General features: G+C 41.9%; 1 protein-coding gene and 1 pseudogene across 7 annotated transcripts in view; both read right to left on the bottom strand.

Moving 5' to 3' along the window:
* The window catches only part of Tspan5 (tetraspanin 5), a 168757-nt gene that overhangs the window by 2168 nt on the left and 143428 nt on the right, over positions 1-23161 (bottom strand). For 3 of the 7 annotated variants that reach the window (XM_074041409.1, XM_074041412.1, XM_074041407.1), the window contains exons 3-7: positions 14051-14194; positions 10572-10742; positions 8201-8326; positions 6106-6153; positions 5887-6003 (exon numbers count right to left, since the gene is read on the bottom strand). In XM_074041409.1, coding sequence (XP_073897510.1) covers positions 5887-6003; positions 6106-6153; positions 8201-8326; positions 10572-10742; positions 14051-14194 — 606 coding nt within the window. Of the gene's footprint in view, positions 1-5886; positions 6004-6105; positions 6154-8200; positions 8327-10571; positions 10743-14050; positions 14195-14241; positions 14389-23161 lie in introns of all 7 variants that reach the window. The other 4 variants (XM_074041408.1, XM_020185416.2, XM_074041410.1 and 1 more) reach the window with 2 other exon arrangements.
* LOC141410847 (GTPase NRas pseudogene) lies at positions 2-2428 on the bottom strand (annotated as a pseudogene).

Genomic DNA, 23161 nt, shown 5'->3' on the forward strand with positions numbered 1-23161 from the left:
AGAAAAATAAGTCAAACAGTCAAACTCAAACAACAAAAATCTCAACTTCCTGTGCTTTTCCTTGGCCACTGGGGTTCCCATTTTTTGTAATGTGATTTTTAAAAATTGAGATACAATTTGTATACTAAAAAATGCATCCTTTTGATATGAATAATCCAGTGGCTTGTAGTACATTCACAAAGCCATGCAACTATCTATTTACAGAACATTTTTACTGACCCCAAACTAAAGCCTATGCCCACAAGCAGTTGCTTTCATCCCCTGCTCCTGGCTACAGCCCTGGCAACTTCCTGTCTTTATGGATTTGCCTGTTCTGAACATTTCATACGATATGTGGCTTCTGTACCTTTTTCATGTAGCAGAATGTCCTCCCAAGTTCATCCACATGTACTAATAGCTCATTCATTCCTTTCTTTTGGGGGACAGAGGAGTCAAGGATTCCAAGTTTCTTTATTTAAAGGAATGGCACAAATTAAATAACTGAAGTGAATGTTACAGAAAAGTTGAGGGAACCCCAGAATGTCTGCACTGCCTCTGTAACAGGGAAGTCACCCTGTGGTTACAGGGAAGTCAGCCTAAGGCTCAGTTCTCATTATCACTCTCTCCCGGGGTGTTCCTCTCATAGGTCCTCTGCCAGGACAGATAAAGGGGCCCCCATATGGCATAAGTTGGTGACATGGTTACCCAACTCTTTGATGGATTTCCCTTGCTCATGAAGTCACACATAGGGGGTCAATTTTGTCAGTGGCTAGTTTGTACAGCTCCAGTACTAACTGATTGATGCTCTTCCCCAGGATTGACATGATCTGGTCTTTTGATATTCTGAAGGAAGATTCCATGTCCTCACTAGTTCTGCAGCTTCACCCTCTCCTCATGAGGTCAGTGAAGCAAGTATTCACCAGAGTTCTTCAAAGCCACACCCACAAGGTCAAAGTGTAAGACACAGACATGGGGGGGGTAGACCCAGGTGGCACAAAGCTCCAGACTGATCTGGCAGATGGTGGTGGCCTCTAAGTCCTGGTGGTGTTCTGTCACATCTGAGAGGGATGCAGGGGTGGCTAAGGAGGGGTGGGGGAGTGGCCAGGGATGGTCAGGGAGCACTAGGAAGAGGTGGCAAAGCACTGGTTCTGAGTGGCTGGCCCACATGGGTGACAAGCACCAAGTTCTATACAAACATTGTCGAAGCCAGAAACTATGGTTTCTTTCTTTTTTTTTTTGTGAAAATCGGATTTAATTTCATGAATGTCAAGATGACTAGGATGGACTCAAAAGTCAGTATTCACTTTTGTATTTATGAAGACAGAGCAGATACCAATTTATAGAATATAGCTGATAATATTATGACCAAACCAATCACCAATATTAATTATATTCTTGGCAAAACAGCAATTTATGACATTTCTCCAAAAACTAACATAGGTCCAGGTTCAACAGTAAAAAGAAAAAAAAAAAATCACCAGCAGTTGCTACTTAGAGCTCAGGAAACTGTTTTCAACAGAATTTCATGTCTACAGTTTGGTTCTCTGTTTCAGAGGATGAATCGCTTTTCAGATGAAAAACCTGGCTGGTGGAGGTTTGTTTGTTTTGGGGATAGGGGGAGAACTCAGGGCAGAAAACTACTGGGGAATAACAGGAGGTGCATTTCTCTGGTCAGACACCCAATTGAGGAGGTAGTTATTCTGAGAAGTTCTCAAGTAGATGCTGTGTGCTCATCTACTGAGAGGTGGGGAAGTGGCAGAGCTTCTCCAATATAGACAGCAACAGGGACACTTCTCCTCCAGGGAAGTCAGGACCAGGGGATCAGTGCAGCTTGAAAGTGGCTCTTTTCTGATGATAGAACTTTACAGAAGTATCTTGTTACATCACAACACATGGCAACCCCATTACAACCTTGTGTCCCGTCATCACTGCTGTTGAGCTTTTTCATTCGGTACTGGCGTATTTCTCTGACCAGTGTGTAAAATGCATCCTCAACACCCTGTCTAGTCTTGGCTGAGGTTTCAATGAAAGGAATCCCGTAACTCTTCACTAGTTCATGGGCTTGTTTCATGTCAACTGTCCTTGTTGGCAAATCACACTTATTTCCTACCAGCACCATAGGTACATCATCTGAGTCTCTTACACGCTTGATCTGTTCCCTGTAGAGGTTAATGTCTGCAAATGATTTCCTATTGTTGATGGCGAACACGCAGAGGAAGCCTTCGCCTGTCCTCATGTACTGGTCTCTCATGGCACTGTACTCCTCTTGTCCAGCTGTATCCAGAATGTCCAATAGACACGTTTCACCATCTATCACCACCTGCTTTCGGTAAGAATCCTCTATGGCGGGATCATGTTCATCCACAAAGTGGTTCTGGATTAGCTAGATGGTCAGTGCGCTTTTCCCAACACCACCTGCTCCAACCACCACCAGTTTGTGCTCAGTCATTTCACACCAGCAAGAACCTCCAGCCCCACTGCCCCCACTACCCCCGCTGCCCCCGCTGCCCACGGAGCTAAGACCTCAATGGGGGGGGGGAGAAGAAAACTATGGTTTCTTTCTTTTCTCTTCCTTTCCTTTCCATTCTCTTCCATCCCCTCCCTCCCTTCTTTATCTCTCTCTTTCTCTTTCTGTCTTTCTTTCTTTTGATGAGACTGGAGTTTGAACTCATGGATTCACACCTGCAAAGCAGGTGCTCTACCGCTTAAGCCACACCTCCATTCCATTTAGCTCTGGCTATTTTGGAGATGAGCTTTCTTGAACTACGTGCCTGGGCTGGCCTCAAACCATAATCTTCTCGAGCTCAGCTTCCCAAGTAGCTAGGATTACAGGTGTGAGCCACCAGTGCATAGCAGAAAAACCAGGGTTTCTTGCAAAGAATGCTTAGGTTTGTTGTTGTTTTAAATGTAGTCCAGGCTGGCTGTGAACTCATGATCCTCTTGCCTCTGCATCCTGAGAGCTGGGATTGCAGATGTGCACACCATGCACAGTTTTGATGACTGAATTCTATTTCATCATATGTATATATGACATTTTGTTTCTCCACTTATCAGCTGATGGATGTTTGCACTGCTTCCATTTTTTGTAGCTATGAACAGTGGTGTATAAGTTTTTTGATGAATATATTTTTTCAGTCCTTTTGGGTATGTTCCTAGGAGTAGAACTGCTGGATTGTATGGTAACTATGTTTTTTGAGGAACGGCCAAATTGTATTCCAAAGAGGCTGCAACATTTCTATTTCCTCTAGCAATGTGTGCGGTTCCACGTCTTCACCAACACTTGGTATTATCTGTCATTTATTATTATAACTATTCTACCAGGTATGAAAAGTGTCTCACTGTAGCTTTGACTTGCCTTTTCATAATGCTAATGACAATGACATCATTTCATGTGCATGCTGGTCATTTTTATCAGCTTTGGAGAAATGTCTACTAAAATCCTCTTCATTTTAAAACTGGGTCTTTTGATTTTTTGAAACAGGGTCTCTCTCTGTAGCCCAAGCTGGCCTTGAACTTGAAATTCTTTTGCCTCAGATTCCCAAGTGCTGGGATAACAGATGTGCACTACCACACTTGGCTGGGTTTTCTTTTTTATTATTGGGTGTAAACATTCTTTATATATTCTAGATATTATACCCTTTTAAGACGATTTACAAATACTTCCTATTTTGTGGGTTATCTTGATAGTATCATTTTTAACACGGGAGTTTTAATTTTAATGAAGTCCCATTTAGCTACATTTTCTTTTTTTTTTTTTTTTCATTTTTCTTTTATTATTCATATGTGCATACAAGGCTTGGTTTATTTCTCCCCCCTGCCCCCACCCCCTCCCTTACCACCCACTCCACCCCCTCCCGCTCCCCCCCTCAATACCCAGCAGAAACTATTTTGCCCTTATCTCTAATTTTGTTGTAGAGAGAGTATAAGCAATAATAGGAAGGAACAAGGGGTTTTGCTGGTTGAGATAAGGATAGCTATACAGGGCATTGACTCACATTGATTTCCTGTGCATGGGTGTTACCTTCTAGGTTAATTCTTTTTAATCTAACTTTTTCTCTAGTTCCTGGTCCCCTTTTCCTATTGGCCTCAGTTGCTTTAAGGTATCTGCTTTAGTTTCTCTGCATTAAGGGCAACAAATGCTAGCTAGTTTTTTAGGTGTCTTACCTATCCTCACCCCTCCCTTGTGTGCTCTCGCTTTTATCATGTGCTCATAGTCCAATCCCCTTGTTGTGTTTGCCCTTGATCTAATGTCCACATATGAGGGAGAACATACGATTTTTGGTCTTTTGGGCCAGGCTAACCTCACTCAGAATGATGTTCTCCAATTCCATCCATTTACCAGCGAATGATAACATTTCGTTCTTCTTCATGGCTGCATAAAATTCCATTGTGTATAGATACCACATTTTCTTAATCCATTCGTCAGTGCTGGGGCATCTTGGCTGTTTCCATAACTTGGCTATTGTGAATAGTGCCGCAATAAACATGGATGTGCAGGTGCCTCTGGAGTAACAGTCTTTTGGGTATATCCCCAAGAGTGGTATTGCTGGATCAAATGGTAGATCAATGTCCAGCTTTTTAAGTAGCCTCCAAATTTTTTTCCAGAGTGGTTGTACTAGTCTACATTCCCACCAACAGTGTAAGAGGGTTCCTTTTTCCCCGCATCCTCGCCAACACCTGTTGGTGGTGGTGTTGCTGATGATGGCTATTCTAACAGGGGTGAGGTGGAATCTTAGTGTGGTTTTAATTTGCATTTCCTTTATTGCTAGAGATGGTGAGCATTTTTTCATGTGTTTTCTGGCCATTTGAATTTCTTCTTTTGAGAAAGTTCTGTTTAGTTCACATGCCCATTTCTTTATTGGTTCATTAGTTTTGGGAGAATTTAGTTTTTTAAGTTCCCTGTATATTCTGGTTGTCAGTCCTTTGTCTGATGTATAATTGGCAAATATTTTCTCCCACTCTGTGGGTGTTCTCTTCAGTTTAGAGACCATTTCTTTTGATGAACAGAAGCTTTTTAGTTTTATGAGGTCCCATTTATCTATGCCATTTAGCTACATTTTCTTTGGATGGTATGCTTTTGTTATTACAGCATATAAGGAAACATTACCTAATCAAAAATCATCAAGATTTTCTTCAACTTATTCATTTGTAGGTAGATATCCAGTTTTCCAAGCACCATTTGTTGAAAAGACAGGCTTTCCCCATTGGTTTTGGTTCCCTTGTTAAAAATCAACTGACCATAGACATGTGAGGTTACGTCTGGACTTTCCCATTATCTTCCACTTGTCTATGATGACTAAGCTTGTTTGACTACACTCTATCTTAAATACTGTGGTAAGGTTTTAATTGGGATGTGTGTATTCTCCAACTTTGTTCTTCTTTTTCAAGTTTGTTTGGACTACTCCAGGTTCCTTGCATTTCCGTATGAATTTTGGACCAGCTTCTTCATTACAGCTAAAAAGGCAGCTGGAGACTGGAGGTGTGACTCAGGTGGTAGAGTGCCTGCTTTCCAAGTGTGAAGCTCTGAGTTCAAACCCCAGTCCCACCATAAAACAAAGTTAAAAAAAAAAAGGCAGCTGGAATTGTACCAGAGGTTACATGGGATCAATGGGAGGAGTGATGCCATGTGAACAATATTAAGTCTTGGCATCTGTGAACACAGGATGCCATCCTATTTAGATCTGTGATCCTGTAATTACAGGTGCCTTCCTGTTCAGGAAAAAAAAGGTTTCCTAAAGTATTTCAGGATCTGAAATCAGACCTTTAATAAAACCCAAATCAAATAGTTTAGGTCTGTTTCCCCAACCCTCCAACATCTCTTAAACACAAAGATATTCAGGGAATTTGAAGCTCCTGTCCTGGTGAGGGCTCTCCTGGGCACCACTCCTAGTGAGATCCATGTCTTACCTGAAGCAATGCAATGCCTATGAAAATACCAGCCACGATGGTTAAATTATCCTGTAGCCACTTCTCAAACTGCGGTACACAGCCTTTCGTGTAGATTACAATCTGTTGGTCAACTTCCTTCACAAGGGAAGAGGAGAGCAGAGGGTCACAGATACAGCACAATTACAAACCTCCTTCAAACGCTCTGTGTGCTAAGCCGTAAGAGAAGACACCACTTACTGGTTTTTGCCTGGCATCATAGCCACACTGAGTGTTGATGACATCTTCCTGGGGAAGAAGGAAAGAACAAAATGAAATTCACCCTTGTAAAACAGAAACTCAGTAACAAAATGTATATTGGCTTGGGAGGCTGAGATTGGGAGGATTGAAGTTTGAGGCCAGCCCGGGCAAATAATTTATAAGAGCCCCGTCTCCAAAATAACCAAAGGAAAAAAAAAATGGACTGGAGGTGTGGCTCCAGTGATATAGCACCTGCTTTGCAATTATGAAGCCCTGAATGAAAACCACAGTCCCACCAAAAAAAAAAAAATGTGTATTGGAGCACAAAGACTGTGGCACTATGTTAAACCCTTTACCTATGTTGTCCCATGTACTTACTGCAGCAGTTTTCAGAAGCAGGTATTAAAATGTACCCTGTCTTACAAATGAGGGAAACTGAGGCTCCTGGAATATCAGAAAGGACAGAAGGTCCATCACTCATGATGTTCAGGATTCACAGTGTTGCCAACCTCAAGAAGCTTATGAGGTTTAAGAAACTGGAGATGTAAAAACCCAACTTAAAGGACACAATGACTATCTTCATTTATACTCTTTTGGGAGGGGCACTTCTACCTTTTTTTTTTATGGTCTGGGGATTGTACCCAGGGCCTAGTACATGCCAGGCATGCATTCATACTTTTTGATCTATAAATTTTGCTGTTATTTAAATGGTTTTCCAATGAGAATGCAGGACTTCCATAATTACAAAACAAAACACTGTCCTCACTACATAGCACATGGGCAGACTGACATAAGCATGGTGAGTTAGTTTGTTCTTCCCCTCTGGAGAGGGTGTAGAGTTGAAAGAGAAGTCTAATGACTCCTCTTCTGATAGGACTGGTGACAACAGGAAAAGATGGGGAGTGTGTGGTATACCACTTGCTGGCAGTGGCAAGACTACCTGAGTGGGCACTTCTGGGTTCAGAGCTAGGCATTGTGCTGCCATCTAGCCCTCCTCCGAAGAAACACAGAACCTAGTCAGCAGGAAATGAATCAGGGACAGGGTGGCACAGTCCTTAAATTCTGAGTTTCCTTCAAACCAAGAGAAACAGTCCAGGTGACACCCCCTCAACCCATGGGCAGCCTATAGGTTCCCCCGCAAACAGTCTGCTTCCCCCTACAAACCCTGGCTCCCGTTAAAGAGCCCCACAGCTTCCACCTTGCAGGAACTGCCTCAAGGGACTCACTCACTCTCGCTGGGGTGAGGTGGGTGGAGGAGGAATCTAGGGATGAAGGGCAGAAAGAGGCTGAAGTGCTAGGAGCACACAGGAGCAAGTGCAAGAGCCACCTCTCACTAGGTCAAGCTAACACTCCATTCTGCTTTTTCCCTTGCAATATGGGAGTTGTATTTTCAGCTATCCTATGTGCCAGGCATGTGATCTGACCCAAAATATAATCAAACCTGTGGTCAAAGGGATTGTCTTATGAGTAGCTTTTATATGTTTTCTTTTGGAAAAAGAAACTACAAAATTACTGTCATCATGATGACACCCAAGACTCTGGATGGCAGTGGTCTTGCAAAGAATAGTCTAGCTCCACTGTGTCTCAAATTCTCCTCCTGTTCCTAATACATTCCCTAGAACTTAGCCAGGAAGAAAAGGGTTACTAACCCCAAGCCAAACCAGAGATCTCGCATATGAGCCTGACCTCAAAAAAAAAAAAAAAAAGCACACCAAGTGATCCAGACAGGCTGCCTGGGTCTTGTGCTCCACTCCATCACCTGCAAGCAGTGTGAGCTGGGAGAGTTATTTACACTCCATGTGCTTTGGTTTCTTCATCCACAAGAGGATAATGACTGTATCTGCTGGTAGGAATGTTCTGAACTTAAATGAGGCAGTGCACGTGAAGGCTTAGATAGAAACCAGCTGGTACTGCTAAATTAATGCCAGCCATTTTTGCTCCAACTGGGAAGATCTGAGCACTGCACCCCTTAGAGGAGCTACAATTAGGCATAAGCAGGTAAGAAGAGGTTTCATGAAACAAATCGCTCTGCCCATCCCACACACGTTCGGTGTGAGGCATGGGGCAGGCCAGCATTCTGTTGGCTTTCACTTACCGCGGGGTCTTTAGTACAGCAGGAGAATGGCACGCCACATCGCTCTCGACTTGCATTGGAATCTGTGCAATTGAAGTAAATATTTAGGTTCCAATCATCAGCTCCAAAAGCCCCACAGCACTGCCACTAGAGCAAACAGGAGAGAATTAGAACATCTCCACTTGGAGACCACCAGCCTACGCTCACACCCACCAGCACAACACCCAGCTTCTGCCAGCTCCAACCTCCTCCTCTGTCTCACAATTTATGCTTAAGCCAAATGGAACCTAAATGGCCCCTGTAATACCTTCCCAAGTAATTATGGCTGAAGGTTTGTAAAAGTATATTGTCATACGACTTAAAAGATGAGACCCAGGGTGTTATGTGGTCGAAGGGAAGAGTATTGTACTGTAGGATGTGGTTAGAACAAGATCTGTTTGGCTTGTGTGCATTCTAGAAGGATAAACAAGATAGTAACAGTGATAATGTCTGAAGGAGGCAACTGGGCCTAAAGTTTTTACCTCCATACTTCAATAATTCTTGAGTTTTATTGAGGTATAATTGACATCCAGTAAACTGCACATTTTTAAAGTACGTAACTTGATAAGTTCTGATATATGGAGAACACCATGAAATTATCACCAAGATAGTGAACATGGGGCTGGGATGGAGGTCAGTGGTAGAGCATGTGTTTAGAATGAGTGAGGCCCTAGTTCCATACCCAGCACCATAATGAAGACAACAGCAAAAAAGACCACAGTGAACTTATCCATTTCCCTAAAATCTTTAGAGGCTTACTTTGCCTTACACTTGTTTCTTCATTGACTTTTAAAAAAACAAGAACCCGTGTTTACATTAAAAATCAGCTATCTAATTAAACTATAATAAAATAAGCTGGTATACTCAGTGGGCCTTAAGGGGGGGGACTTACTTTGGCAACTCCAGTAACCCCATTCCTCACTCCCCTGGCTTAGACTAGTTCTACTTCTCTGAGTTAAATAAATATCAAGTCTTGAACATTTTAAAGCTTTCAGGACCAATAACTACTTTGCTACTTCCAAACATTAAACTCCAGGACAGAGAGATCACATGAATCAACAGTATTTCCGAATAGAACAGACAGCATTTCAGAAGGACGTGTGAATGCATGTTCTTCAGACTCATCTGGTCCTCTGAGGGCCGGGGTTAGGCCTCTGGAGGTTTGCCTGCAAGCCCCATCAAGTTTGTCATGCAAACCAGTCAGGAAAAATTCTTGGGAAGTTGTGAGCTCTCATCCATTGTGACCTAGCAAAACAGTGAAGTCTGCTGAGGAGATGAAACAGGGCTTAATTTCACACCTGAGGTGCAGCTTACTCCAGATAACCGTTAAACACAGCTAACAGCTCCATGCTCAGCGCCTAGTGAGGAAAGGTGGCCTTGGTCATGACCATCCTCTGTTACCACAGGTGATCTCAGTTCATTGTGAGAACTGTCTGCCCCAAAGCAGGCCACTGATCCACTGTGCTTCTGTCTGTCCTTCAGTCCTGTCTATACATTAATCAAGTCTGGTCCATTTACCCAATTTTTTAGTGCAGATATATAAATACCTGCTTGTTTATAGGACAATAACACCTCATGCCAAATAGGAAACAGTGTATATCTCTTTAGAGTACCATAATATCCCTGTAAGTTCATCAGTAGCTTTTATTATTTCCATTTTTCTGCTAGGGAAACAGATCAAGGTTCTGTTAGTCCAAGATCAAGGAGGCTTGTGGCTTCTGGCCCTGTGTTTATAGCATTTTGCATTTTGAGTGAAACAGGACATCTGCCACTCTGTTTACACTGCAGAAGCCATCTCACTGTCAAGTTCAGGCACCTGTGGAGTAGGTGGGACTCTACTGCACAAATTCTCCACTTGTTAGAAGCCAGTAAGCCTTGGGAGCTTCTAAACTTTTGGTTTTAACTGCACATGAGCTAACAGTACTTAGACATATTTAAGGAACTTTATGAACAAATATTCTATTACATATATATTATGAGCTGTGGTGTACGGGGGTTAACAAAAGGGGGGCAAGGAACAAAACAGCATTCATATTTAATAAGCAAATAAGACTTTAAACCTAACAAAACAATGTTCTTCAAGGGCTAAGAGGCAAGGGTAGCTATGATTATAACCTTTTGTTCAAGGCTTTTATTCTTGTTCCTTTCCTTTAACAGGAATCGAAACAAGTGAATCTAGAACATTTCTGCTTGGGATATAAATCCTGTAAGTCACAGAACAAGTGAGAAAATAATAAAAAACCATGCAGAAAGGTCAGAGGTAATTTACATCTTGCAAAGATGCAGAAGGTATTATGGAGGTCATTCTTTTGAGAAGAGTTTTGGCTTGAAAATAAACTAAATTTAAACTTACATATTCCTGGGTGAAGTCTATGAGGTTTTGCAAATCAATGTCATCTCTGTATGCTCTGATGTTGTTGTTTATAAAGAAATATAGCTGGTCTTTGATCCAGTCTTTGAAAACAAATGCCAAAACCCCAGCAGTGAGCTCAAGGAAGAAAATAATTCCCAGGAACACAGAAAACTAAGACAAAAGACACAGAGAGCAGTTACAAGGGCGTTTGATCATACGTGTTAAATGATTCTTCCCTAAAGAGGTCTGTAATTACATCCGATTGTTATACATCCAAAGCAGATAATCTTTAGTTTCTTAAGATTTGTTAATAGAATCTTACATTTCAAGAAATGATTTTTAAAAATTAAAAAATCACTTCATAATCACATTTTAGAGTCTCTGGTGTTCCATTTGATAATTAACCAACAAAGCCAAAAGCAAACATAAGTAATGGGAATTTCTCATTAGACCCATATTAAGGCCTAATGAATTGCTCATGATTAATGTACGCTAGACACATGAACAATGACCTGCCCCTACGTCTATAAACTGTTTTCTAACTTGAAAGATAGATTATCCCAATATTTTACAGTTGCCTGTCGTTTACTACTGTGGCCTTGATTCTGTAGCAATATATCCCTTTTCTAGACTCAGACACTGTTTTAATGCCTCTTTGTACCTGCTGTACAGTGTAAAATAACAGATCCGTTCATCTCAGATGAAGAGGTCAAAGAAGTGTGGGGGTTGGGGAGGTATAACCAGGAAATGAAACTAATTTCCAGTTATGAAAACAAAACAAGACCCTAGGTTGAGGGCTTTCTCTGGAATGCTAAGTGCACTCTCCTTCCTCTGCGAAGCACAAGCTCAGGAAACATTTTAAATAACATCAAAATGCAGCCAAAGGGAGACTTCTGGGAGGCAGAGGTCAGTCTGGGATCTCTGTCCTCAGCAAGGAGATACTAAGCAGCCAGCCAAGAGAGAGATGTAATGGGGTAGGGTGCAAAAGAAATGACACAGTTGCTTATTAAAAAAAGTCTATCCATTCAGCAAGTGTCTACTGAATGACCCACAGTGGCAGGTCCTGTGATAAGGTGGGCCTTGCAGATGTGAGGATGAAGCAGGCCATACCCCTGCCTTCAAAGACCTCATTCTTAAGTGACCAAGGGGATAGACCATAGGGGGTAGGAGAGGATAGTACTGTGGAGCATCACTATAGCCAGACAGTGCTTGTCTGGGGTGACAAGTGCTTCCCTGTGGGGCGGACCTGTGGGAGGAGGGCCAGAGGAGGAAATCAGAACCTGGCAAACTCTAGGGCCCTCAGTGCACTTCAGGTGCCCATAAAGCTCCTGCTTATCCAGATGAGACCACTGGAAATAAAAATGAACGATTCTTAATTATCATTGGTGTTTCTTAACTGTCATCAGTGGTACCAATTGTTTCAAGTTAAACTTTCTTTGATACAGAAAAAAGAACACACACACACACACACACACACACACACACAAAATCATACCAGTTTTCTCAATGCCCACTCCTAGTATGAAACAATTCCCTTCCGTTCACTGGGTACCACCCTAAACATATGAAAATTCAAATTTTCACACTACGGAAATGATAAAATCATAGCTAGCACACATGTGTACACACACACACACACACACACACACACAAAACAGCAAGACAAAGTCATGAAAAGATTTTCACTAGATTTTTGTTCTCACTTCCATAAAGGTTTGGTAAGTTCACTTTCTAGTTCCGCTGGTAAATATTTTCATATTACATAATATGCATATCAAATAATTGAGTCCAAATTCAATTGACAGCAAATATCTGGCAGGAACCTATTTGCCCAGGGCACTGTGAGCTAACTTCCCAGTTTCTAAAAGTGCAGAAACTGACTGACAGCTTTTACTCAAGAGACTCAGTCTAGGGAAGCTGTGCTTCTATGTGACAGTACCGTAGCTCTTGGGTCTTCCATCAGCAATTCTCCTGGTCTTATGGAAATAAATCTTTCAGAGTGTCTGGAGGTATGGTGACATTTACTTCCTACTTATCTAGTTCCTGCTCAAAGAATACGCTAGGCCAGTTTTTATTGTTTATACTAAATAGAGAGGCCATTTAAAATACTCTCCAAGACTTCAAAAAGCCAAGGAACAACATAATTCTTTTCATTTCCAACACTGTACTTTATAAAAGGATACTGTGATATTGAAACTATATTCAAGTAAATCCCATAAAAAGGAAACCCCCCTGTATTTTGGGGTAGGGAGGCTTCAACTGATAATAGTGACAGCAGATAAGTAGACAGGGTCCAAACAGGCTACAGGAGAGCAGAGTGAAGCAAGTTCAGCATTTAGAGATCTCTCATGCTAAGAAGACTGGTGGGTTGGCACATCACAACCAGGGACAAAGCTCTGCTGGAATTTCAATAGGTCTGTGAGTAAGTGAAGAACAAAGTGTTAGGGTGTGTGTGTGTGTGTGTGTGTGTGTGTGTGTGTGTGTGTGTGTGTGTGTGTGTTAGAAAAGGATGAATATGGCAGATAAGGGAGACAAAGGCTTAGGAAACACTACTCCTACCATACTCCCAAGTACATAGAAAAGAAAACCAGCTATAGAAAAGAAAACCAGCTACTCATTAAATTATACCTCAGACCATGCACCCCTAGGTTTTCACTGTTAGCATGAGTCATGTGAACTTTCAGCGTAATAGCCTCCAGACCTTTTCTGAGCTAGAGTCATCCAACTTCCACCTGAGCAACCCTGGGTAAGACACAGTGAGTCCCTATTCCTACGGATGCTCAAGAAAAGATGTCAGAGGACTAGGTAGCAGAAATGCTGAAGCAGAGACTCACTGCATGGCTGCTGGGACAAGTTCTACCATAGGCTCTTGTTTGAAATGAAAATGGCTCTGATGATGTTGGGTCATCAAGGCTGGGAATGATTCTAGTAGCTGGTTCTCTGGAAATCCCCCTGGCCTTCCCTCACCACAGGAAGGTGGGCTCTCTTGTATGCAGACCCACCAGAAAGCCAAGCCCCACACTATCAGGCACTTTGGGCTGGTTTGTGGCCACAGTCATCAATCCTATTTAAGATACAAATATATAATACATGGCATTTGTTCTCCTTTGAAAGAAATCTCCAAAGAGAAGGCTTTCACTTTTCATCCTCTACTCTTACTTTTAATACTAATAATACAGCCCCTGGTAAAATTCCTCTTCTACAGATATTCATGCTGACAGTCATCATGCCAAATAAACATTCTGAAAAAGGATCTAAAATCTGTCCAGTCATAAGAAGGAGAACTTTGTACTGGCCAAGTATGAAGAAGATTTACCTTTTATGGTTTCTCCATGTTTACTAAAAGCTGCTACACATTTGGCCTGGTTGGTCCATGTCACTATACTTACACCTGGTTTCTCTAGACTATTACCTGCACAGCTATGTGCATAAAAGAGGGAGGAAATTCCTTAAAAGAAAAAAAAAAGACATATACCTACCTTAGTCCAAAGCTGCTTTAGGGACTGACAGGCAAACTTGTGCCACACATGTATGAAAACCTCAATGGGTGACAAGCGGTGGGTGGTACTTAAATTATTAAGGAGGCATGTCCAGAGCAGAAGGGCAGGAGCTTGGGAGCTCTTCTGAAAAAAAAAACAGGACCTGGGCCATATTTTCGAGTGATACTTACAAACTTGAGAAGGAAAGTGTTTTCCCGCAGTGCTCCAATGCACCCTGCAAATCCCAAAATGAACATTACTCCTCCCACAACGAGGAAGAGCCACACTGGGTCAAAGCCACCAAGATCAGTGATGGAAGAGATGTTGGACAGAACTCCCTGTGAGTGGAAAACAAGACACAAGGCACCAGGAGGTAATGTTAGTCTGCTGACAGACTTTTTCTTTTCCCAAAGAAAAGCTTCAGTAGTCATCAGATTACCAGGCATGATTAGTGTTCAACAGATAATACTAAGAAAGAAAAGAATGGAGAAAAGGGAAAAGAAAAGAAAAGAAGGGAGGGAGAAAAGGAGCAAGGGAAGGAAGGAACTAAGGAAGGAAGGGAGGGAGGAACTAAGGAAAGAAGAGAGAAAGGAAGGAAGGAAGGGAGGGAGGGAGGGAGAGAAGGAGGGAGGGAGAAGAAACCACTTTCTTTCCAAAATGTAAATGTGTTTATATTTTTAGCAAAACCATAAACAGGAAAACAAAGACTCCTACAAACCATCATCAGACCTGATATGGAGAAAACCTAGATGATGCCATTACTTCTATGTCCCCAAATGTAAGTGGGTTTGAGTAAAATATTGGTGTAAGAATATCATACAACAAATATGACTTTAGCACGCTAAAAGGAAAAGGTACCATATTAAGTTCCCCCAGGGCTGCAGATGTTAGACCATTGCCTACTTGAAAGCCTTCAACATTTCTCAGAAAATAAGGAAGGGCTAGAAGCTGAAAACCAGCAGAGCATCCAGTCCTGGCCACGAGCGCCTACAAGTTGTCCAAGGGTGGGTCCTGTTCCACCCTTAAGCTTCATGGGGAGACCCATTAGACAAAGATCCCAAAAGCCCACTTACATGGTTGATGGATGTTCTGCATGGGTTGGAAGGAGTATTTCCTAACACCTTCTTTTGAAAGTTGAGATTGAGAAAAAAAATCAGAGGTTACACCCTTCCTTTCAATCTTTTTATTTTCCTACCCAAACACTATCAAAGGAACCCAGAGTAATTTTATTTCTCCACACAAAAGACACTTCTTACTGAAATCCTTTCTTCCTTAAGTGTTGAAACCACATTAAATACTACCCAGAATTAGAAATTATAATATTTTTCTCCAAAATACAATGTACATGCTTACTATTTATTCACATGAAGACCAGCTACTGTTATTTTGAAACTGAGTCTTAAAAATATCAATATGTTATTTTCTTATTAAATTTGTTTTGAACTCTCAAATCAAAATACCTTCAGAATATCATGACATATAGTTTGTGCCAAGTCTTAATATTAAACGCTTATTTTCAAAGCACTCCCAACAACCTAGAAGAACAGGAAGTATTCATCAGATTTTATACTTGAGGAAAATGGAGCTCAGAGTAGTTTGGCAATGGGCTGAAAGTCACATGATTATTCTGGAACCAGAACAGATGTGTATTTCAGTCCTCTTTCCCCACCAAGAAGGACCATGTACTTGGCTTCTCAGTTGGTGACAATCAAACCTGAGTTTAGGAACTTTAAGTTTCAATCCACTTGCAAAAACATTTGAAGAAGAGTATTTTGTTTGCAAGGTTTTTCTGTTTGTTTCTTTTTAGGGGGAAGGGGTGTCAACTTCAGAATGATGATAGGATATTAATAACAGGACACATAAGGAATAAAGGGTTCCAAAAATATAAAGTTTTAAACCAAGCAGAAAAGGTCAGGGGTTAAGTAAAGTCCCAGGCAAAGGCTGAGAAGTTACCACAGCAGGGGAATGAAGGATGTGTTCATCAGTGTCTGCAGCCACGCTCTCCAGGAGCCTGCACAGACCAAGGGCTTGGCCCAGTTTTGTGTTTCTTAGGTTTCTAAGCTCTGAACTAGAACACTCACTCCATCCAGGATGGAAAAGGTTGAAGGAAAACACTTGTACAAATGATGCTGAGAAAAATGTTGCCAGAAAAGTCTGACAGATCCAGGCAAGGTGTCAAAGGCCAGTGGTGGGGCGGAAACCCATTACAGAGCAGGCTTTGGTGCTATTCTTAAAGTCTGACAAGTTGACTTAATTACAGGAGATGTAGCCTTGATTTACTTGGCACCATAAAGATGGGGTAGCAGGGCTGGAAGGGCCAGAGAAAGAGGTCAGTTCCATCTTTTTCTATTTTTCGTTTTTTGGAGACAGGGTCTCACCATGTAGCCAAAGTGGTCTGCAACTTGCTACACAGTCTGGTTTGATTTTGAGCTTGTGACCATACTGCCTCAGGCTCTGGAGAGCTAGGATTACAGGGATGCACCACCACGCTCAGCTAGGTTCCATTTTAAAGAGGCATTTCTAACACCACCAGGTCTTTGGCAGTGGATAGAGAAGGCTGTCCTTAGAAATATGGGCTTCCGGCCTTGGGCAGCTAATGCTATGAACCATCAACTGTAGACTAGAAAGGAGTCCCAAAGTTGGGACTAAATGGCCTTTAGGCTCCTTCCAACTTGACACTACTCTATGATTTCATCCATTTTTAATAGGCTTTTTATTTGTGACTCAAACCCAAGTATGAGTAAAGATCAGATTCTTCCCAAACACTCTTCCACAATCCATGGCTGTACAAGAGTTCAGTGGACAAGAGGACAATTATCTGAGCAGCTCCACAAAAGCAAGCAAGCACACACAAATCCTTGTGCCTGAAATACCAAGATAAAATTCTGCCCCAAAAGGCCAGAAATTATGATCCTAACTATCAGTACCCACCCAAGCCATTTGTCCTTTCCGGCTGTAATTTGAAAGATGAGAATTTGGCTTCTCAAACTCGTTTGAGTATGTACTCTCCCTAGCCTAGCCTGCAGGGGCAGTTTTAATTGAGAGGCCTTCAACTGTTTCCATGGAAACCACAATCATTTGGGGGCCTTGCTGGGCTGCAGATTCCACTCTTTAATTTTAAATCCCAGCAAAGGATGGGGCTGGAGACAGATACTACGGAGATAGGGGTTGGGGCGGGGGATTACAATATTCTGAAAAGCAAAGGAAATACTACCAGGAACTTTACTTTTAATGGATTCAGAATACGCCCGGGTAGTTATCAGTTGCAAATGAATTCAGATCGTTCATTCCCTTGGTAGAAAGACTATATCCTTTAATTCATTTATTGTTTATTTCTGATAGGAAAAATTTAACTGACAGATTAATTTGTATGTACGGCCAGGTGGCATACGCCTGTAATCCCAGCATCAGGAGACAAAGGCAAGGAAGATCTTGAGTTCGAGGCCAGCCTGGGTTAAGAAGAGTTCAAGGCCAGTCTGGGCTACATAGCAACACCCTACCTTAACAAAAAAGAAAATTGTATGTATTTTTGTGTGTGTGTTTTGTTTTCTTGTTTGTGTTGGCGGCGCTGGAGATTGAACCCAGGGCCTTGACTATGCCAGGCTAGTGTTCTACTACTGAGGTACATTCCCATCCTAGTAAGTTTTAAAGTGTAGATACCTTGTGAAATGATTAAATCTAACTAATTAACATGTATTACCTCACACTGTTATCATTTCTTTTTTTTTTAATTTTTATTTTATTCATATGTGCATACAATGTTTGGGTCATTTCTCCCCCCCCTTACCCCCTCCCCTCTCTACTCCTCGCTACCCGGCAGAAACTATTTTGCCCTTATCTCTAATTTTGTTGAAGAGAGAGTATAAGCAATGATAGGAAGGACCAAGGGTTTTTGCTAGTTGAGATAAGGATAGCTATACAGGGAGTTGACTCACATTTACATTGTTATCATTTCTGTGGTGAGAATATATTTACATCTACACTGTTTCCAAAATACAACACATTAAGCACAGTCACTAACTCAAATCTTTTTTTTCTTTTTGGTAGTGTTTGGATTTGAACTCAGGACTTCAGGCCTGCTAGGCAGGTGCTCTACCACTTGAGCCATGCCCCCAGCCCAACACAAACCTTGAAACACAAAGCATGGATGTCAGTGCTCAACAGCCAGTTTTCATTCCCTTGGCATTGGGTTTAGTACTGTGGTGGAGAGGGAAAAAGACTGATTTTCATCTATGCAAAGTGTCCTGATACTCACTGGTGAATGGTGACTTATTGTTTCTGACTACTCAGAGACTCAAGAGGACTGAGCATAATCCTGACAACAACGATATTCCAAACAAAAGTAATGGGAAGCCCACAGGTCCACCTTCTGGTGTTCTAAAGGTGGCGTCTCTCACTGGACTTTTTAATTCTGTTAGCTTGATTTGACAAATGAGGAAGTGCTAGGACATGCTTGCTGGAGAATAATTATAATTAAAGCTTGAAGTTGACAAGAAGCTGGAAGAAAAAAATCTAAGATTACAGTTAAGTCTGCTGAGTGATTTAAAACAGGCACTCAGCTATGTGGTCAATCCTCAGGAATGTGTTAGAACAACACAGAAGACACCTAGTCTTCAAGAAACCTGCAGGCATCACTCTCTCCTGGAAAGCTACCTCCTCCTCCCTAGAAGTGTTCCTTCTCCCTCCATCCTCCTCATGGCCCCCTCACAAAGGCCATTGTCCCCATGACAGCTGGGAAGTTCAAATCCCCTTCCTAGAAAGCCAAGATTTAGGAGTCACTTTCTTTTCTTTTTCTTTTCTTTCTTTTCTCTCTTCTCTTTTCTTTCTTTCTTTCTCTCTTTCTCTCTCTCTCTCCCTCCCTCCCTCCTTTCTTTCTTTCCTTTCTTTCTTTCTCTCTTTCTCTCTTTCTTTCTTTCTTTTCTCTCTCTCTCTCGTGGCTGAAACTAAAATGCCAAGCTCTGCAGCCAAGTGCTGAGGAAGAAATGAAGAACAAGAGCAGAAAGGAAAGTCCTGGCAACATGAAAGATTCCCGTATGCAGAGGTCTGAGACCTGTCCTAGAGCTCTGTGTGTCATCCCAGGATCCTTACCAGGGCACCCAAGAGCTCTATTTGGGTCTTCATTCGCATCCTAGGAGTCCTCCAAAACACACTAGCTTTGATTAAACCATGTTCCAGTGCTCTGTGCATGTGTGTCCAAATGAGTCCACACAAATGTCCCAAACTAAAGCTCATACTTTATGCTAGGGGAGGAAAGTTGTGGGAGCAGGGAGCAGACAAGGGGGAAAGAAAGTGCTGGATTTAACACAGTCACTTTTCCCAGCTGGTTGGCATTTCAAGTCAATGTAGCAATTAAGCCAGTATAAATTGTCTTCATTCATGTTAACGCACCATTAATTTAGCATCATCAGTAAAATGAACAGTTCTGGAGGAAACCTTTGGATGCTTTGTGTTACTAACAAGTAATACGTAACATGATTTAAGCTCCAAATCTCCATATGAAATTGAATATTCAGCCCTTGAATTTAAACATTAACTTTTTAAAAACTAAAACTTATTGAAAAAAGGGCTAAGCATGATGGCTTATACTTATAATCCCAGTTATTTGGAAGGTGTAGTTTAGAAGGGTTGAGGTTTCAGGCTGGGTAAAAGATTGGCAGGACCCCATCTCAGCAAAACAAATTGAGTATGATGATGTATGTCCATCACCCAGCTATATGGAAGATGCAGGTCTCCAGTGGGAGACTGTCTCCAGCAAAAACTCAAGACACATCCAAAAAAATAGCTAAAGCAACAAGGGTGCTCAAGTAGTACACAGTGCCTGCCTAGTAAGTGCAAAGCTCTGAGTTCAAACTCCAGTACTGGAATTAAAAAAAAAAAACCTACTAAAAAAATAAATACAAGCTGGGTGCCTGTGGATGACACCTGTAATCCTAGCTACTCAGTAAGCAGAGATCTGGAGGATCGCAGTTCAAAGCCAGCCTGGGCAAATAGTTCAGAAGACCCTATTTCGAAAAAACCCACCACACACACACACACACACACACACACACACACACACACACACACACACAAAGAGGGCTGGTGGAGTGGCTCGAGGTGTAGGCCCTGAGTTCAAGCCCCAGTACCGCAATAAATAAATAAATACCACCAAGACAAATAGGTTCAAAGAGCACAGATTCAGAATACAGGAAGAATTCCTACACATATTTTAATAATACATTAAGATTACAATAATAACAGCAGATATAAATGAACATATTCATAAACATTCTTCATATTCAAACTGCATTCTATGCCTGTGTTGTTTTTCCTCCCTCAGACTTCTCTCTTGCCTCTAAGCTTACAGTGGAAAGCAGGCAGCAGGGGAAAAACAAATTGACTCTAACATAAAGCTCTGCTATAAAGACAAAATGAATACTGGTCAATTTAAAAGTTGAAAGAAACAAATATATTCAACAAATTGGCTTTTGAAGAACTAGCTCTTGGCATATCAATTTGCAGTCTTAAGGAAACAATGCTCCAGTGAAAATAGGAGATTTCCATTATCCTCGGGACAGTCTCCCTCAGAACTTAGCAAAGAGACTAATATGTCTCTAAAATAAGGAAGACATGCTAATGGAAGCGTCCCAGGCAACATCATTATAATAGCAGTCTGACAGTCAATGAATGAAAGGGTATCCACATGTGTCCATCATGGTACAAGGGAGACTCTGATATTCAGCCACTAAGCCAAGCCTGCTCCAGAGTTGCAGCAGTGAGCCAATGCAGCCATCCTCCACAACCCAAAATCATCCAATACAGTAGACAAGCTCACTTGCAATTTCCCTGGGATCCTAAACGTACCAAGTAGCATAGCCCAGACAAAGGCTAATGGGTCAGACAGACAGGACACTACGATAGTGACTGCCTTGTCTTTAATTTTTTTTTTTTAACTAAGAGCAATAGAGGACGCTAATCTGATCAATGTATAATATATACATGTGTGAAACACCACAGGGCAATAACCCCTTTGTGCAATTAATATACACTAACAAAAACTTTAAACTAATACATAAAAGCATAAAATTGGTATGTACTTACAGGATACACGTTTCAGTATGTGTTTATATCATGTAATGTTTAAATCAAGGTAAACATGTATCTTCTCAAACATCCCTTCTTTATGGTGAAACATTTCAAGACCTTTCTTCTAGCTTTTTGAAATATGTGATACAGTAGTGTTATCTATAGTTGCCCTACTGTGCAATAGCTTAGCAGAACTTCTTGCTCCTACCTAAACATAGAATTCACAGATCAACCTTTTCCCATGATACCCTTGCCATTCCACTCTGCTCCCTAGCTCTTAGTAACCACCATTCCACTCTCAACTACAAAATCAACTTTTTTGTACTCCAAATATGAGTGAGCTCGAATGGTACTTGTTTTTCTGTGTCTGGCTTATTTCACTAGCATAATGATCTTCAGATCCATCCACATTGTCACAAATGACAGGATTTCATTCTTCTTCTGGCTGAATAGTATTCCATCATCACATGTACCACATTTTATCATCAGCTGATGGACACAGAAGTTGTTTCCACTTCGTGTGAACAGTGCTGCAGTGAACGTGGGGGTGCAGAAGCCTCCTCGCCATACTGATTCCATTCCTTTGGCTTTACACCCAGCGGAGGGATTACCAGGTCATATGGTAAGTCTGTTTTTTATTTTTTTGAGGAATCTTCATACTGTTCTTCATAATGGCAGTACTAATATTTCCACCAACGTGTGCAAGGATTCCCTGTCTTCTACATCCTCACTATACTTGTTATCATCTGTCTGACTGCCCTGCTTTGAAATCCCACTTCTACGTACTACCTGTGTGAGCTTTGGCAAGTTACCCGACCTGCCCCACATCTGTGAAATGATATCCATTCGTCATAAGGTTATTATGAGGATGAAAGAAATAATCCCAGTAAATCCAAACCTACATTAAGTTCTTGGTATATAATAAGAATTCAGTAAGTTTATCACAACCACCATCATCATCACTATTGCATAAGAACAGATGCCATAGGAGCACCTAAGAGGAGTGTTCAACAATCGTGTTGGAGAACAATCAATTTTGCTCGAGCCTTTGCCCTGCCTGGATCCCTTCTAAGGAGAGCCATGGCCACACGTGCTGACATGCCTCATAGAGATGACAGTAACTGGGGCATGCTAGTGAGACTTCTGGGAGGGAACTGAAAATAGCCTAAGATGTACAGAGAAAGGTAGAAGGGGGAAGCCATGAATAAGCAAAAGCCAGGAGTAGGCAGAAGCCATGAGTGGGTGGACGCCCAGAGAACAAGAGTGGTGATGTGAAGAAGACATCAGAGAGAAATCAGCCATTGTAGTAAACACGTGGGCACAATCAGAACTGGTGTGGTCGTGCATGCGAGGAGCAAGGACACCTCTGCTGCCAAGGAGCTGACTGGACCTGGGCTTTCGGTCACTACTCTGGACTAACCACCCAGATGCTGAACTGCACACAATCTAGCCCATGAGATCTAGCTGTTCAGTGGCTTGAGGAACATATAGTGTCTCAGTAAGAGTGGAGAGAAAGCCAGACAAACTTCCCTCCCACCTCCACCTCCTCCTTAGCACCTCATTCCTCCAGCTATCTCTGGAATTTAAGCAGCTTCTCCCCCGTGGTTCTACAATAAAGGAGTTCATTCTGAGTAACAATTTCTTCTTGAAACAGGTTTCTATGCACAAGCAGAAACAAAAAGGCAAACAAAGCTCCAGAGGGTTCCAAGCCAATAAACTTCAAGAGAGTCTGTGGTTTCCTTCACCATCAGCACAGAGCAGCCTGTGTGTGCCACCTGGCAAGCTGCAGCTTCTTCCCTGTCAACCCACATGGAGTAGAAATACAAAAATAGCATTAATACAGCCCGAGGCCTGGGACTCTTCTGTGTTTCCATATACAAGCACATTCCTTCAACTGCTGGATGAGAACCAGAGGGACGGACATATGAAGTGTGTATGGAGAACGAGTCCAGATGGATCCAAGATTTATGAAACTGGGTCCCAATGCACTCACCCCTCCATTAACCAGGCCCTACTGGGTGGGACTGACAACAACTTCCCTAGAGT

Source organism: Castor canadensis, chromosome 9, assembly GCF_047511655.1.
Source record: "Castor canadensis chromosome 9, mCasCan1.hap1v2, whole genome shotgun sequence".
NCBI lineage: Eukaryota > Metazoa > Chordata > Mammalia > Rodentia > Castoridae > Castor > Castor canadensis.